This window comes from Pisolithus orientalis (genome assembly GCF_024613125.1).
Source record: "Pisolithus orientalis strain OTSU chromosome Unknown F5J12scaffold_8, whole genome shotgun sequence".
Classification (NCBI taxonomy): domain Eukaryota; kingdom Fungi; phylum Basidiomycota; class Agaricomycetes; order Boletales; family Pisolithaceae; genus Pisolithus; species Pisolithus orientalis.
Window position 1 is genome coordinate 828,393 of NW_026260789.1, and position 12,314 is coordinate 840,706.

At 45.4% G+C, this 12,314-nt stretch overlaps 2 protein-coding genes across 2 annotated transcripts; both read left to right on the plus strand.

The window, feature by feature from the left end:
- Window positions 1-79: 79 nt before the first annotated feature.
- Window positions 80-4,212, plus strand: F5J12DRAFT_547045 (RNA dependent RNA polymerase-domain-containing protein). The gene is made up of 11 exons (XM_051740002.1): window positions 80-285; window positions 336-961; window positions 1,018-1,492; window positions 1,542-1,641; window positions 1,699-2,571; window positions 2,627-2,733; window positions 2,781-2,822; window positions 2,873-2,972; window positions 3,025-3,036; window positions 3,093-3,381; window positions 3,429-4,212. Exons 1-11 carry the CDS (start codon window positions 271-273, stop codon window positions 4,129-4,131), a joined length of 3,342 nt encoding a protein of 1,113 aa, XP_051601889.1. The 5' UTR covers window positions 80-270; the 3' UTR covers window positions 4,132-4,212.
- Window positions 4,213-6,401: 2,189 nt separating this feature from the next.
- Window positions 6,402-9,241, plus strand: F5J12DRAFT_781578 (uncharacterized protein; the record flags this gene model as incomplete). Its single annotated transcript, XM_051742569.1, has 16 exons — window positions 6,402-6,537; window positions 6,561-6,675; window positions 6,724-6,783; window positions 6,822-6,938; window positions 7,003-7,046; window positions 7,254-7,298; window positions 7,377-7,421; window positions 7,464-7,508; window positions 7,622-7,629; window positions 7,744-7,751; window positions 7,818-7,848; window positions 8,087-8,245; window positions 8,309-8,357; window positions 8,380-8,480; window positions 8,532-8,930; window positions 8,978-9,241. 16 exons carry the CDS (start codon window positions 6,402-6,404, stop codon window positions 9,239-9,241), a joined length of 1,626 nt encoding a protein of 541 aa, XP_051601890.1.
- Window positions 9,242-12,314: the final 3,073 nt, after the last annotated feature.

Below are 12,314 nucleotides of genomic sequence, written 5' to 3' on the forward strand. Positions count from 1 at the left end.
AGCTGTGCAACGATATTTTGAGCATTTTTCTGGAAAGCATAGACGTGTGATTTCCTTTGGCATCGTAAGGAGAGACTGCGAGACTACCCAAAGGAAGTGCACGTGCTAAGGCGGCTTCTACTGTACCTTCGAGCGTGTCAGTCACTTCCGGCGTTAGCCTCGAGGCGCGACGGTTTGATCTTGAGACTGGGCCCACGCTGAACGTTGAACCACTACCATCGATAAACGCATCAACCAAAGTCTCGCACCATTACAATACTTGTCAGCGACATGCCTATCAGTTTCGTGCGTGAAAAAACCTCAACTTTTTTTTATACATCTGACGTTTGGGATAGGACGACGACGACGACGACGCATACCCTGAAGAGGACGTTGTTCAAATCTATCTGGCAAGTCAAGTCTCTGGTATGCCTCACGTTTGCTCTCCATTTCTTCTTGACTATCCTCTGTCTACGATAGATCACGGCTCCCAATCAGCCCCCGGATCGTCAAGATCCTCTAGTACCTCTTCCTCGATTGACGTTCAAATGGCGAACAACCTCCGTCTCGAGAGTCCCCAGCGCCCTTCTCGGCCGTCTGACGCGAGGAATGTAGGCGTGAAACGTCCTATTACACACGCCGAGTCCTTTTCGATCAATCCCACCAAAGTCCGGAGGACGGGATCCGGGGTCGCGTGCGCAGGGTCGTCACCGGCCAGTCAGACCTTAGACGCTGACACCCTAGACCCCTATATCATCGCCCACGACCAGTATATACAATCTCTACTTGACAAGAAGCGAGTTCCGTGGGGGACTATTTTTGAGCTGGCTCGCGGTGTTACAAATGGTTCGTGGCTTTGGTCCGATGTAACCGAAGAGCGCGTAGATCAGTTGTGCGGCACTAATGCTGAAACTGCACCTCGGGTCTCTAATGTCATGACTGGAAAGCGGACAAATGCATCTGCGGAAGCCATGGAGGTGTGGTACGTAGGGTATGAGTGTTTTGGCTGAGAGACCGTATCTCACCAGTTCATCTTAGGGTGGAGTACGATCGTGAGCAAGCTGCCATCCTGGAGAACAAGGGGCGCGGGCTGGGAGGGATGGGTCCGTGGCATGGGAAGGATGGATGGTATGGGGGAAGAATACAGCAGGTAGCGAGGCTAAAGGAGGCAAGGAGTAAAGGGTCCTTCTACATTCAGCTCGAAAGGCCCGAGATTAGGCGCTCCCACCGCTTTGCACGGTATCTGGGATCACGGCGAATCCTTCAGGTCAGGGTTCCTGACAGCTTCCTTTACCAACAGGGGGATGAGGTACGGAGATTCTTTGGATGTCACAAATTCATCCTTTGTGGTCGAGTTTTCCTTCCATTCCATGCGAAGGAGGGTGGAGTCTATATGGTGGAGAACAATCAAGGTTTTGGGCACCAGTGCAACCCCCAGGATGGTGACCATTACAGGTTGCCCTTCATGGACTTCATAAACTGGCACAACCCCTTCAAGCTGAATAGCCATCAGGTATGGTAAACTGCTCTGCGCATTTGTGGTATGCTCATGTTCAACACAGCCAATTAGTAAATGGTCTGCTCGTTGGGCATTAGGTTTGTCCACTTCCGTCCCAACAATTGCCTTTGAAGAGGAAAACATATGTTTTATTGATGATGAATGTAAGTCATTGTCTGCAATGTTCTTGAGCTTCAATTGATAAGGCTGGGTGTCTTAAGATGTGACTCCTGCTGACTGGGGTGGTGGAAAAGCCCCAGCTGAGAAAACTTACACTGATGGGTGTGGGTGGATGAATGGGGCTGGTCTGACTCAGATCATGAGGAGGATGGGATATAGCAGTAGACCAACTGCTGTACAGGGTAGAATTGGAGGGGCAAAGGGTATGTGGATGCTTCATCCAGACCCTGAGGAGCAGGTTGCTGATGGAAGGTGTAAAATTTGGATTCGGAGGTCACAAAATAAGATCTCCCTTGCCAAACCACTCCCTGAGTCCCAAAGAATGTTTGAGTTGTTGGCTCCTTCAAGGGTAACTGGGCCATGTCAATTATCAGCCCAGACTCTGGTCAATCTTACTCACAACAAGGTTCCCCATGAAGTAATCAAGAAACTCATGGCTCATGGCCTCCATGAGGAGGTAAAAGAACTGATTGATTGGGGGAGGCCTGAGTCTATGCTTAGGGTCTGGAGGGCAGTGGAAAAAGCAGGGCATGTTGTTATCAGTCGTATTCAAAGAAGGACTGCAGGGGAAGCACGTGCACTGGGTATAGGGAGGCTAAGGCCATGGGACAACCAGGAACAGCAGGATGAAGATGAGGGTGAGGTGGACAAGATGGAGATGGATGAGGATGAGGAGCAAGTTTATGAATTGGGGAAGGTTCCAATGCAAAAGTTTGTGGGGAGGACACCCTTTTCAGGCCAACCACTTGGCTTGTATGAAACAACACTGGAATTGCTCCAAGCTGGTTTCCATCCAATGAAGCTGAAGCTGTTGTTCAGAAAACTGGAGGTAGTCCTAACAAAATTGCTTGACAGCTATGTGCAAAGGTTTCACATCCCAGTGACTGAGTCAATTGAAGCATATGTTGTACCAGGTATAGATATTTCATTCTCACTGTATGGGTTTTTGTACTGATGGTGGTATAACAGACCCATATGGTGTCTTGAATGAGAATGAAGTTCACTTTTGTTCTTCAGAGCCATTTATTGATCCAGTCACTGGTGTTCAACAAGACACTATAATTGGACCTGTTTTGGTAAATTTACCATGTAAAAATCATTGCCTTACTGAAAAATTCCATAGGTCTCAAGAAATCCAACAAGGTTACCATCAGATATTCAGAAGGTATGAATGATTATGCACACATGACCTTGTGAAATAACATAGCCCCTCAGGTCACTGCAATCAGTCATCCAAAGCTGAGCAAGTATTTTAATGTCATCATATTCCCTGTCAGAGGGAAGTTCACTCTTGCAAGTTACCTTGGGGGAGGAGGTAAGTTCATGGTATTTTTGGAAGGTCTCAGATGTTTAATTGAAGTGTTTAGATTATGATGGAGGTGTGTTTTAATATGCTGGGTATAGTAAAACTGCACACTAAGCTGGCACTCTTTAGACACAGTCATGCTCACTTGGTGCAGAGAACTTGTGGATAATTTCAAGACCTCTTCCCGCTGTGAGGAGCCCAAGGGAGTCAGGGAGGCTTTTGAAAGAGAGGTAGAACATGTCAAAGATTTTGACAAGAGGATTTCTGGCTTGTCACTCAAAGAGGCACAGCAAGCCTTGCAGAAGGTTCTCCTCTTGGGCCTGGCAGAAACAAAAGTTGGCTTGTACTCAAAATTCCATGACCTGGCAGTTTATACAAAGGGGTATGCCAGTCAAGAGGCAATAAAACTAGCATTTATGTATGTGGAGAATTTAATCTATGGAACAAGACTAATTGAGAAACCAGGTTCACCACTTGCCTTGATTCCAGCAAAACAGGTCTCAGAGTCAAGGGGACTGTGTTTTCTAGAGACAGGAAAACTTGGGGTTCAGACAAGCCATGGTATGTCCACACCTTGGGGGGAAACAAGGGAGAGTCAAGTGTGGTCAAGAGAGAAAAACCACCTTTCATCTTGGATGCCTTGGTTGAATATGGGCATGCTCTGAAACAAAAACATCTCAAGGAGTATCAGCAGCATTGGGATTACCAGCAGGATGAGGAGGTTGATGAAGACTTGGCTGGCCCCTGGAAAGCTGCTAGAGCTAAAGCTGATCAGGCCAGGGCAGCAAATCTCACAGTGTTTTCCACCAACCTGGAGGATATTGAAATGCATGTGCTGGGAGTGTTGGATGCCTATAAGAGGGTTGTTGCTGCTGCAAAGGACACAAAGGAGGAATCCAGGTCAAGTTCATCCAGTGATCCCTACACTGAGGTGGCTTGTAGATTTTTTCAGAAGCCAGCCTTTAGAGAATTCCAAGCATTCTCAGATAGGGATGTGTGCATTATTAAAGCTTCCTTTGCTGCACTCAAATCAGCCAATTTTGCCTTTTCTGTTGCATTCAAAGATTTATGCAGCATTAAAGCACAGGCATCAGGTAGTGTGCCTTTCACACACCTGTTTGCTGAATCCATGACCATTCCGAAAAAAGTCACCCAATCCATCTCTTGAATAGCCACAACCATACAAAAATAATGTGTTGTTTGGTAGACTACTGGACTATATTAGCTAAACTTAGAGGTTCACTGCAAGCATTTTACAATTTTCTTTGCTGAAATAGATTAAAGGAAGAGAAACCATTTTATCATGCATGTTTTCAAGCAAATCCCAGTGTAATATTTCCTTCTTCTTGTTCATGTTACCCAAAAAGTTAAACAATGCTTGTAGTAGGGCATATCCTAACATTGCCAATATGCATACTACAGGCCATGCTGCATAGGTATGTGATCAAGCAGGTTTAAACCAAACAAGGGCCACATTTTCCCTCATCTGAATTTAAGTTGTTCACTTCCACCTGGCTTACACTCACCCCATGCATTATTATCTTCTATAAAAAAGGAACTACATATGTAACATGAGAATTAGAGTTGGAGTTCCAAGTCAGAAATGGATGTCTTGGGAAGATCTTCCCCTGACATAGATTTTACCAGATGGTTCAATTTGGACAGTACTCTAAGTCTATGAGACTCCATCAGTCCTTCCCCACCAGGGGATGGGGAGTCCACAAAACCTTGCCTTGGCTTCCTGAGGTCATCTCTCTCTAACACCAGGCTGGATGAGAGTTTGGATCCCCCCAGAGCAGATGTCAAAATCTGGTCAAGAAGGGCAGACAGGGCAGGATCAGTAAGGGGCAAAGCAGCCACCAGGGGGGGATGATGTCAAATGGAGTGACAGCAGGCAAAGTAGGGAGAGTAAAATTTTAAGCTGAGAATTAGACTGTATAAGGCAATGTGGTGCCTGGGAAAGGACTCATTGCTCAATGAAGTGCTGTGCTTAGGGTTAGGGTTAGGACTGTAAACACTCAAAAAAACAAGGGTAATTCAACAACAATCATTGCATTTTCAAGTAAAATTTACACACATTACACCCATATAACAAGTACTACTAAGAATTGCAACAAAAAGTTCCCAAAGGAACTGAGACCCTACTACCAATCCAGAGGGGGCCCTCCCCTAGAATGGCAGCAAGTTCTCATGAAAAAAAAAAACTCAACAATCAAACAGTACCCCATTTCTAACTATTACACCACTGAAGCATATATCAGTACCTAAAAGGTAAAAAAAATCGAAAACTTACAACCAGGCTCACTTGAAGACTAGACTACCAAGTGTTAGCATAAGTAACATGACACAAATCAACACCATATGCTTACCAAGATTTAGCATTAAACATTTAAGCAAAGACTATACATGGCAGAAGCCATCCCCCAGTACCCTTAGCCTGCCCTGGTGAGAGGACAGGCTTTGAAAATGTGCCAACCAGCAAAGCTGGTATGGATGAACCCCCCAGTGCCACACAGACTCAAAAACAAAATTTAACCTCCCATTACAATAGCACACTGGCCAGGTGCACTGAGAATGGGGGGGGCACCACCCCAGCATGTAAGCAGCTGCAGTCTGCATATGCATGGGATGGTGGTCTGCAATGCAATGTCAGTGACAACTTACCTTATGTAGACACAGATAAAGGCTGATATACTACAATTATTAATGTATATAAAGAATAGAGGGTTAATGGCATAGGCTTACCTACCATTTATGTTCCCATGGTGTCAAGACATGGAGGGGGGATGACATCTCAAACAAAGGCAACTGCAAAATTAAAATTATTAATGTATATAAAGAATGGAGGGTTAATAGCATGGGCTTACCTACCATTCATATTCCCATGGCCTCAAGATGTGGAGGGGGATGACATCTCAAATGAAGGCAACTGCAAAATTAAAATTATTAATGGATATAACCAATAGCTGGTTAATGGTGTGGGCTTACCTACCATTCATGTCACTGTGGCATCAAGACACAGAGGAGGGATGACATCTTGAATGAAGGTGACTGCAAAACTAAAATTATTAATGTATATAAAGAATGGAAGGTTAACAGCATGGGCTTACCTACCACTCATGTTGCTATGGCATTAAGATGCAGAGGGGGATGACACCTCAAATGAAGGCACCTGCAAAATTAAAATTATTAATGGATGCAACCAATAGATGGTCAACTGCAGGTGCTTACCCACAATTCATGTTGCCATGGCATCAGGATGTGGAGGGGGATGACACCTCAAATGAAGGTGACTGCAAAATTAAAATTATTAATGGATATAATCAACAGATGTCAATGGCATGGGCTTACCTACCATTCATGTCACCATGGCATCATCCCAAACAGACACAACAAAGGACACTAGGCAAATGAGAATTAATTTATATAAAACAAAAGATGGAGAGTGGGGGGCTTACCTGGGGCATTGATGATGATGTGCTATGGGGTGTCAACACCAACAGTGAGACAGGGGGCATGCCAATGACAAGGGTGGCATGGACAGATCCCACCTCAATGATGAGCATGGGACAGAGTGGGTGCACATTGACTAGACAGTGGGACAGAGGGAGTGCACTACAGACAGATTGTGTGGCAATGATGAGGGAGGGAGGGAGGCAATCATGGTTGATGATGAGGAAGAAGTGGAAGAAAGAAATGACAACCAGTTCCAGTATATAAATCCCTCTGTTTGGGAATGTTTTGCTCATCACATGTGTAGGAAAATTTTCAATGTGCCTAGGCCCAAGCATGTGCACACCGATCACATGCTTCTTGTTTTGTCAGTGCATGACTTGTCATTTTTTTGCTCTTCCCCAGCCACAGCTCACACAACACAGTACATCCCTTCTACTTTCAATCTTCCCCAGGCCCTACCTCTACACCCACATCCATACCAATACCCCACATGTCCTGCATCCTCAACAACACTGCCAGGTAAGTCCCTCCCCCATGCCACTTTTCTTCTTTTACACTAACCTCTGTCCATCTCCATGGCCAGCACCTGTGCATCCCTGCATCCTCAACATGACCACAGCACACCAGGTAAGTCCCCCCACTCCCACATTTGTTTCTTTTACACTAACTGCCCTCCATCTCCCCACTCAGTGTAAGAACAGTCTCTACATGTCACCACACATCCTGTATCCTCGACAACATGACCACAGTCCATGAGGTAAGTTCCCCCATTGCCATATTTGTTTCTTTCACACTAACCTCCCTCCATCTCTGCACCCAACATGATAAATCAAGACCCTACATGTCCCTTCAACCTCAACAACAACAATGGTACATCAGGTAAGTCCCCCACCATTGTCATGTTTGTTTCTTTCACACTAACAACTTCCATCTCTGCACCCAACACCATAAATCAAGACCCTGCATGTCCCTTTGTCCTCAACAATAACAACAGTACAATGGGTAAGTCCCCCCCATTGCCATGTTTGTTCACAATAAATCAAGATCCTCTGCATCCCTTCATCCTTGATAACAATGACAGTACATCAAGTAAGTCCCCCCATTGCCATGTTTGTTTCTTTCACACTAACCTCCCTCCATCTCCACACCCAACACAACAAATCAAGACCCCACATGTCCTTTCTCCTTGACAACAATGACAGTACATCAGGTAAGTCCTTCCCATCCCCATGTTTGTTTTTTCACATTAACCTCCATCCATCTCCAAACCCAACATGATAAATCAAGACATCATGTGTCCCTTTGTCCTCAACAACAATGACAGTACATCAGGTAAGTCCCCCCATCCTCCCATTCTTTTTATATACTCACATTACCTGCATTGTCAATAACTCACAGGGACTTCAACAATGTCAAGACCACACATCTGGTAAGTTGCCCCCATTGCTGTTGTTCTTTTATATTCTTAAATTACCTGTGTCCTTGCCACTGTGCACTTACTCCCTGATGCCTTGTTCCTTTATATTCTTAAATTACCTGTGTCCTTTCCACTGTGAACTTACCCCTGTTGCTGTTGTTCTTTTATATTCTTAAATTACCTGTTTCCTTGCTGCTGTGCCATCTTGGTCAACATCAATAATCACCTCACAAACATCTCCAGTTCATAGGTGTCCTTGATGGCCAGAACCAAACAGACTGCCAAGAAGGTAACTGGGGGCCATGCCCCAAGGCTCAACCTTTTCACCCTCCAGAAGAAAAATGCACAGGCAAAGGTGGCTTCAAAGAGGCCTGTCAAAAAGATCAAGTTGCAGCCTGGTACAAATTCTGTGAGTGCTTTCCCATCTGCCATACACCATCTTACATCTACCCCAGCACTGTGTTATGTGTAGGGATGGTGGAAAGATGTGGATTTGTCAGGAGAGAGGATGTTACAGAGTGGTTTGTGATCTGTGTTTAGTAGCCCCTGTAGAGGATTTGCAGAAGGTGCAACAAGACCATGTCAAATTCAAGTGTGTCTGTTGTCACTGGAAGCAAACCAGAGGTGAACCAAAGCCCTACCTTGTAAGTCCAAACTCCCCAGCCCTCTTCATCCTTAAACTGAAACATGTCAAGGCTTTTTACTCCAAAGGGGAACCTGCCCTTCCCAATCCCCCTCACCCCAAAGGTGTCTTTGAGCATGCCACTGCATCCCAGATGGCATCCCTCCCCACAGCACTGGTGCATCTTCACCTGGAGACTCTACAGGTTGGCCAAGCCCAAGTCAACATGCTTAATGACTTTCTCCATGCCTATTTTCCTAACAAAGCCTACTCCTTCTCCAAGTTACCTTTTAACCTGGCTACCCAAGATTCCCAGGCTACATACCAAAAGGCAGCAACAAGCCTGGCCACCTCCCTCTCCTCTTATCCAATGGTGGTCCTTTTCCTCACCACTTACAGTGATGAAGACAGGAGTGATCTCTTTGCTGGTTATGATGAGGATAACAACCCCCATGCATCTCAAGTCTTTCAGGTGAGTGCCATGCACCCCCCTTGGCACCCCCAGTTAACCCCATCCAGGTTCTCCAACTCCTTCTTACCCCCCTTGCTGAGATTATAGAGGGAGCTGACATGGTGTTCTATATCTGTGGTTCTGTGGTTACAGAGGCACAGAGCTTCAATGGGGTAAAACAGGCTGCCAAACTGCAAGTTTCCTCCTTTGATGCTGACTCATCCCTGACACTTGCTAGTTTCAAGCCAAGGTCCATCCTCCTCTTTGATGCTCCAAGGCTCCAATCCCTACAATGGCACCCTACCTCCAGAGTCTCCTGGACAAAACTGTGATAGAAGGTTTTCATGTCAGAAATGCAGTGAAGGATGCTTTGTGGGACTGTGCCAAACTTGGGAGGCACTCAAACATCATTTTGATTGTTTGACAGGAAGAAAAGCTGTAGGTAGAAAAGTATATCTGGACTGACAAGCATCTCAGGCCCTGGGGTCATCACTTGCCAGTTGCATGTCCTCAATGGGCAACCATGCAGAAGTGGCATTGGGGGTCAGCAGGGGAATTTATTTCTTATGAATGTTGCTATGCTCACTGTGGAAAGTGTTATGTTTCAGCCCTCCCTCTTCTTTTCTTTACATGTTTACTTTGTGTTGATCCAATGGACTATCTTTCCTTTTTGAGCTGTCTTCCCTCTGATCCAACAGCTCACTGTTTCCACCACTCATGTTACTTCCCTGTTACATGCTTAGGACATGTGTCACTGTTGTTCAACCAATAGTGTAGTTACCTTGTTACATGCAGACACCTCATGGTCTGTCTCTTGTACAGTATTTGGACTGCCAGGTCAAGTCTAGGAAATCCAGACTTGAGCTGCTCAATCATACACATCATTCTCAGAACTTTGCCCTCAGTGTCCCTAACCTGGACCACTCTTACAGGTGTTGACCAAATCCTTTGCCATTGCTCAGTAGAAACCCATTGTCTGCATTTGAGCTCTCCCTACATCTTGACTTTGGTCAAGTGTAACAAAAGCTCAAGTCTACCAGCCTTTGGCCAAATCGGTCACTGCTTAGTGCACCACCACAAACCCTTGAAACAACCAACACTGGGTGCCATTGCAACCCACTTGCAAAGAATCATCATCTGATGAAGAACAGGAGAGCACTGTCACCAACACCTCCTCCAATGAACCTGAACAACTGGACAAGGGTTTACTTCAGGTATCCTCTCGAACCTTTTCACTCAGTCTCTCACCTTGCTTGGTACCCCATCCCACTGGTACCTGTCCCCACCTTTCCCACACCTCTGCCCCCACCTCTGAATACAATGTCTGGATCATCATCAAAGGCAATGGTCAGTGCTATCACCACCAAAGCCACCAAATTGAAGATTGGTGTCCCATCTGACTTTGATGGTGACCAAAAGACTGCTATGAGTTGGCTGTACTCAGTACAGACCTATCTCTTAGTTAATGAAGAAATTTATGACACTGACACAAAGAGGGTTGTCTATGCCCTGTTGTATATGAAGAAAGGTGTTGCTCATTCCTGGGCAGCTACCTTCCAGAAGACATCTCTGGAAAAGAACCCCCTGAGTTTCAGCTCTTTTGCTGATTTCATGAAGGATTTTAAAAATTCCTTCACCTCCTCAGACACTGCTGGTACTGCAATTGCTAAATTGCATACCATGAAACAGAAAGATTCAGTAGAACAATATATTACCAACTTCTGAACTGCCACTGCCAACTCTACCATCATGGAAGACATTGCCTTGATCAAGTTCTTCTCACAAGGACTCAAGCCATTCATTGCAAACCAAATTCATATCATGGAAACCACTCCCACAAAGGTCACTGAGTGGTATGCACAGGCACAGGAATTTGATGCAAAATGGAGGAAGGTAAACGAGTTCTCTGGAAGAAAGGCAAAGAGAGCATTCTACCCCAAGAACAATCTCGCCAAAGAAAAAGATCTGAATGCCATGGACATGGATGGAGTGAAACTCTCCAAAGAAGAAAGAGACTGACACATCAAGGAAGGAAGATGTTTTGGTTGTGGAAACAAAGGACACCTCTCTAGAGAATGTCCAGACAAAGTGAAAACCCCCCAAAAGAGGATAAAGAAAGTCTGCAAGATTGTGGAGGTTGAAGAAAGCAACAATGAGGAAAAAGTCGCTGGTCCTTCCATCGCCCTAGTAAACATTGCTAGGAAACTTGGAAAGGATTTTTAGAAGGGAACTCTGCATTGATGCCAGATGTTCCCCATACCAAGGACAGTTCTACTTCTGTTGCACCTGTACTAGTATCTTCCACCCCAGATCATACTATACAAATCCCTGTTATGCTATATGCATCAGAAGGAACAAAGAAAGTTGTCAGCACCACTGCACTGGTGGACTCCAGTGCTGAAATTTCTTGCATCAATTGGGGATTTGTGCAAAAGCAGTGGATCCCTACTTGATGGCTCACTGAACCCATCCTCAGCAAAAATGCAGATGGAACACAGAATTCCAAGGGAAAGATTCTGTTCTCTGCCACTCTCTACTTCAAGGTCAAAGGGCTGGTTCACCAGTCCTTCTTCCATGTTATCAATTGTGGAACAGAGAACGTCATTCTGGGACTCCCTTGGCTCCAAGAAAATAACCCTGTAATCAACTGGAGAACAGGTACTCTCTCCATCGATGAAACAACTGACAGGTCCAAGGAGTTAAAATGCAACTTCTCTTCTGTTGCAATTGAGGAACCCTCTGTGAACCTGGTATCCCCTGTAGAAAAGAAGGGGATAAACAAGTTCATGGATTACAAAGAACCAGAAGACAAGACCATCCATGCACACTTCATGATGTCACTTGGTGTACTCATGGAGGAAGCTAAGAAGGTTAACCCAAACAATAACTTTCTTCAGAAAATCACTACTGCCACTGAGCTGGCTAACGAAGAACATAGGAAGAAACTGAAAGCTGTCCTCCCTGAAAAGTACAAGGACTTTGCTTTGGTTTTTGAAAAACCCTCTGATGGAACCCTACCTCCATCATGACCCTATGATCACACCATCAACCTTGTTGAGGACTTTGTCCCCAAGGTGGCTAAAGCATACCCACTCTCCCCATCAGAAAGTGTTACACTGCGCTCACATTGTTTCCCTCTGCAGACCCTTATGTAACCTGCTCGCACCTTATCCTGCCCCCTGGGGTGTCCCCTTGCCCACAAGCTGCTGCCTATGCCATTGGACTTGTGTTCTGTGTGTTTCCCCCTTTTCTGTTTCCTTTTATGGTAGACCCCTGTCTACCCTGCATTGTACTATAGCCAGGCTGTGCCTGTTTCCCCTTCCCTCTGTGATCTGCTGGTGGCTCTGATCCATGCAGTCATGTGATGTGTTTAACCTTGGTTGAACGCTCCACTTCTGACTTGTT

Coding starts and splice junctions, on each gene's coding strand:
- F5J12DRAFT_547045 (XM_051740002.1), top strand. Junction 2,734..2,780: donor CTATAATTGGACCTGTTTTG/GTAAATTTACCA, acceptor AAAATTCCATAG/GTCTCAAGAAATCCAACAAG. Junction 2,823..2,872: donor TACCATCAGATATTCAGAAG/GTATGAATGATT, acceptor ATAGCCCCTCAG/GTCACTGCAATCAGTCATCC.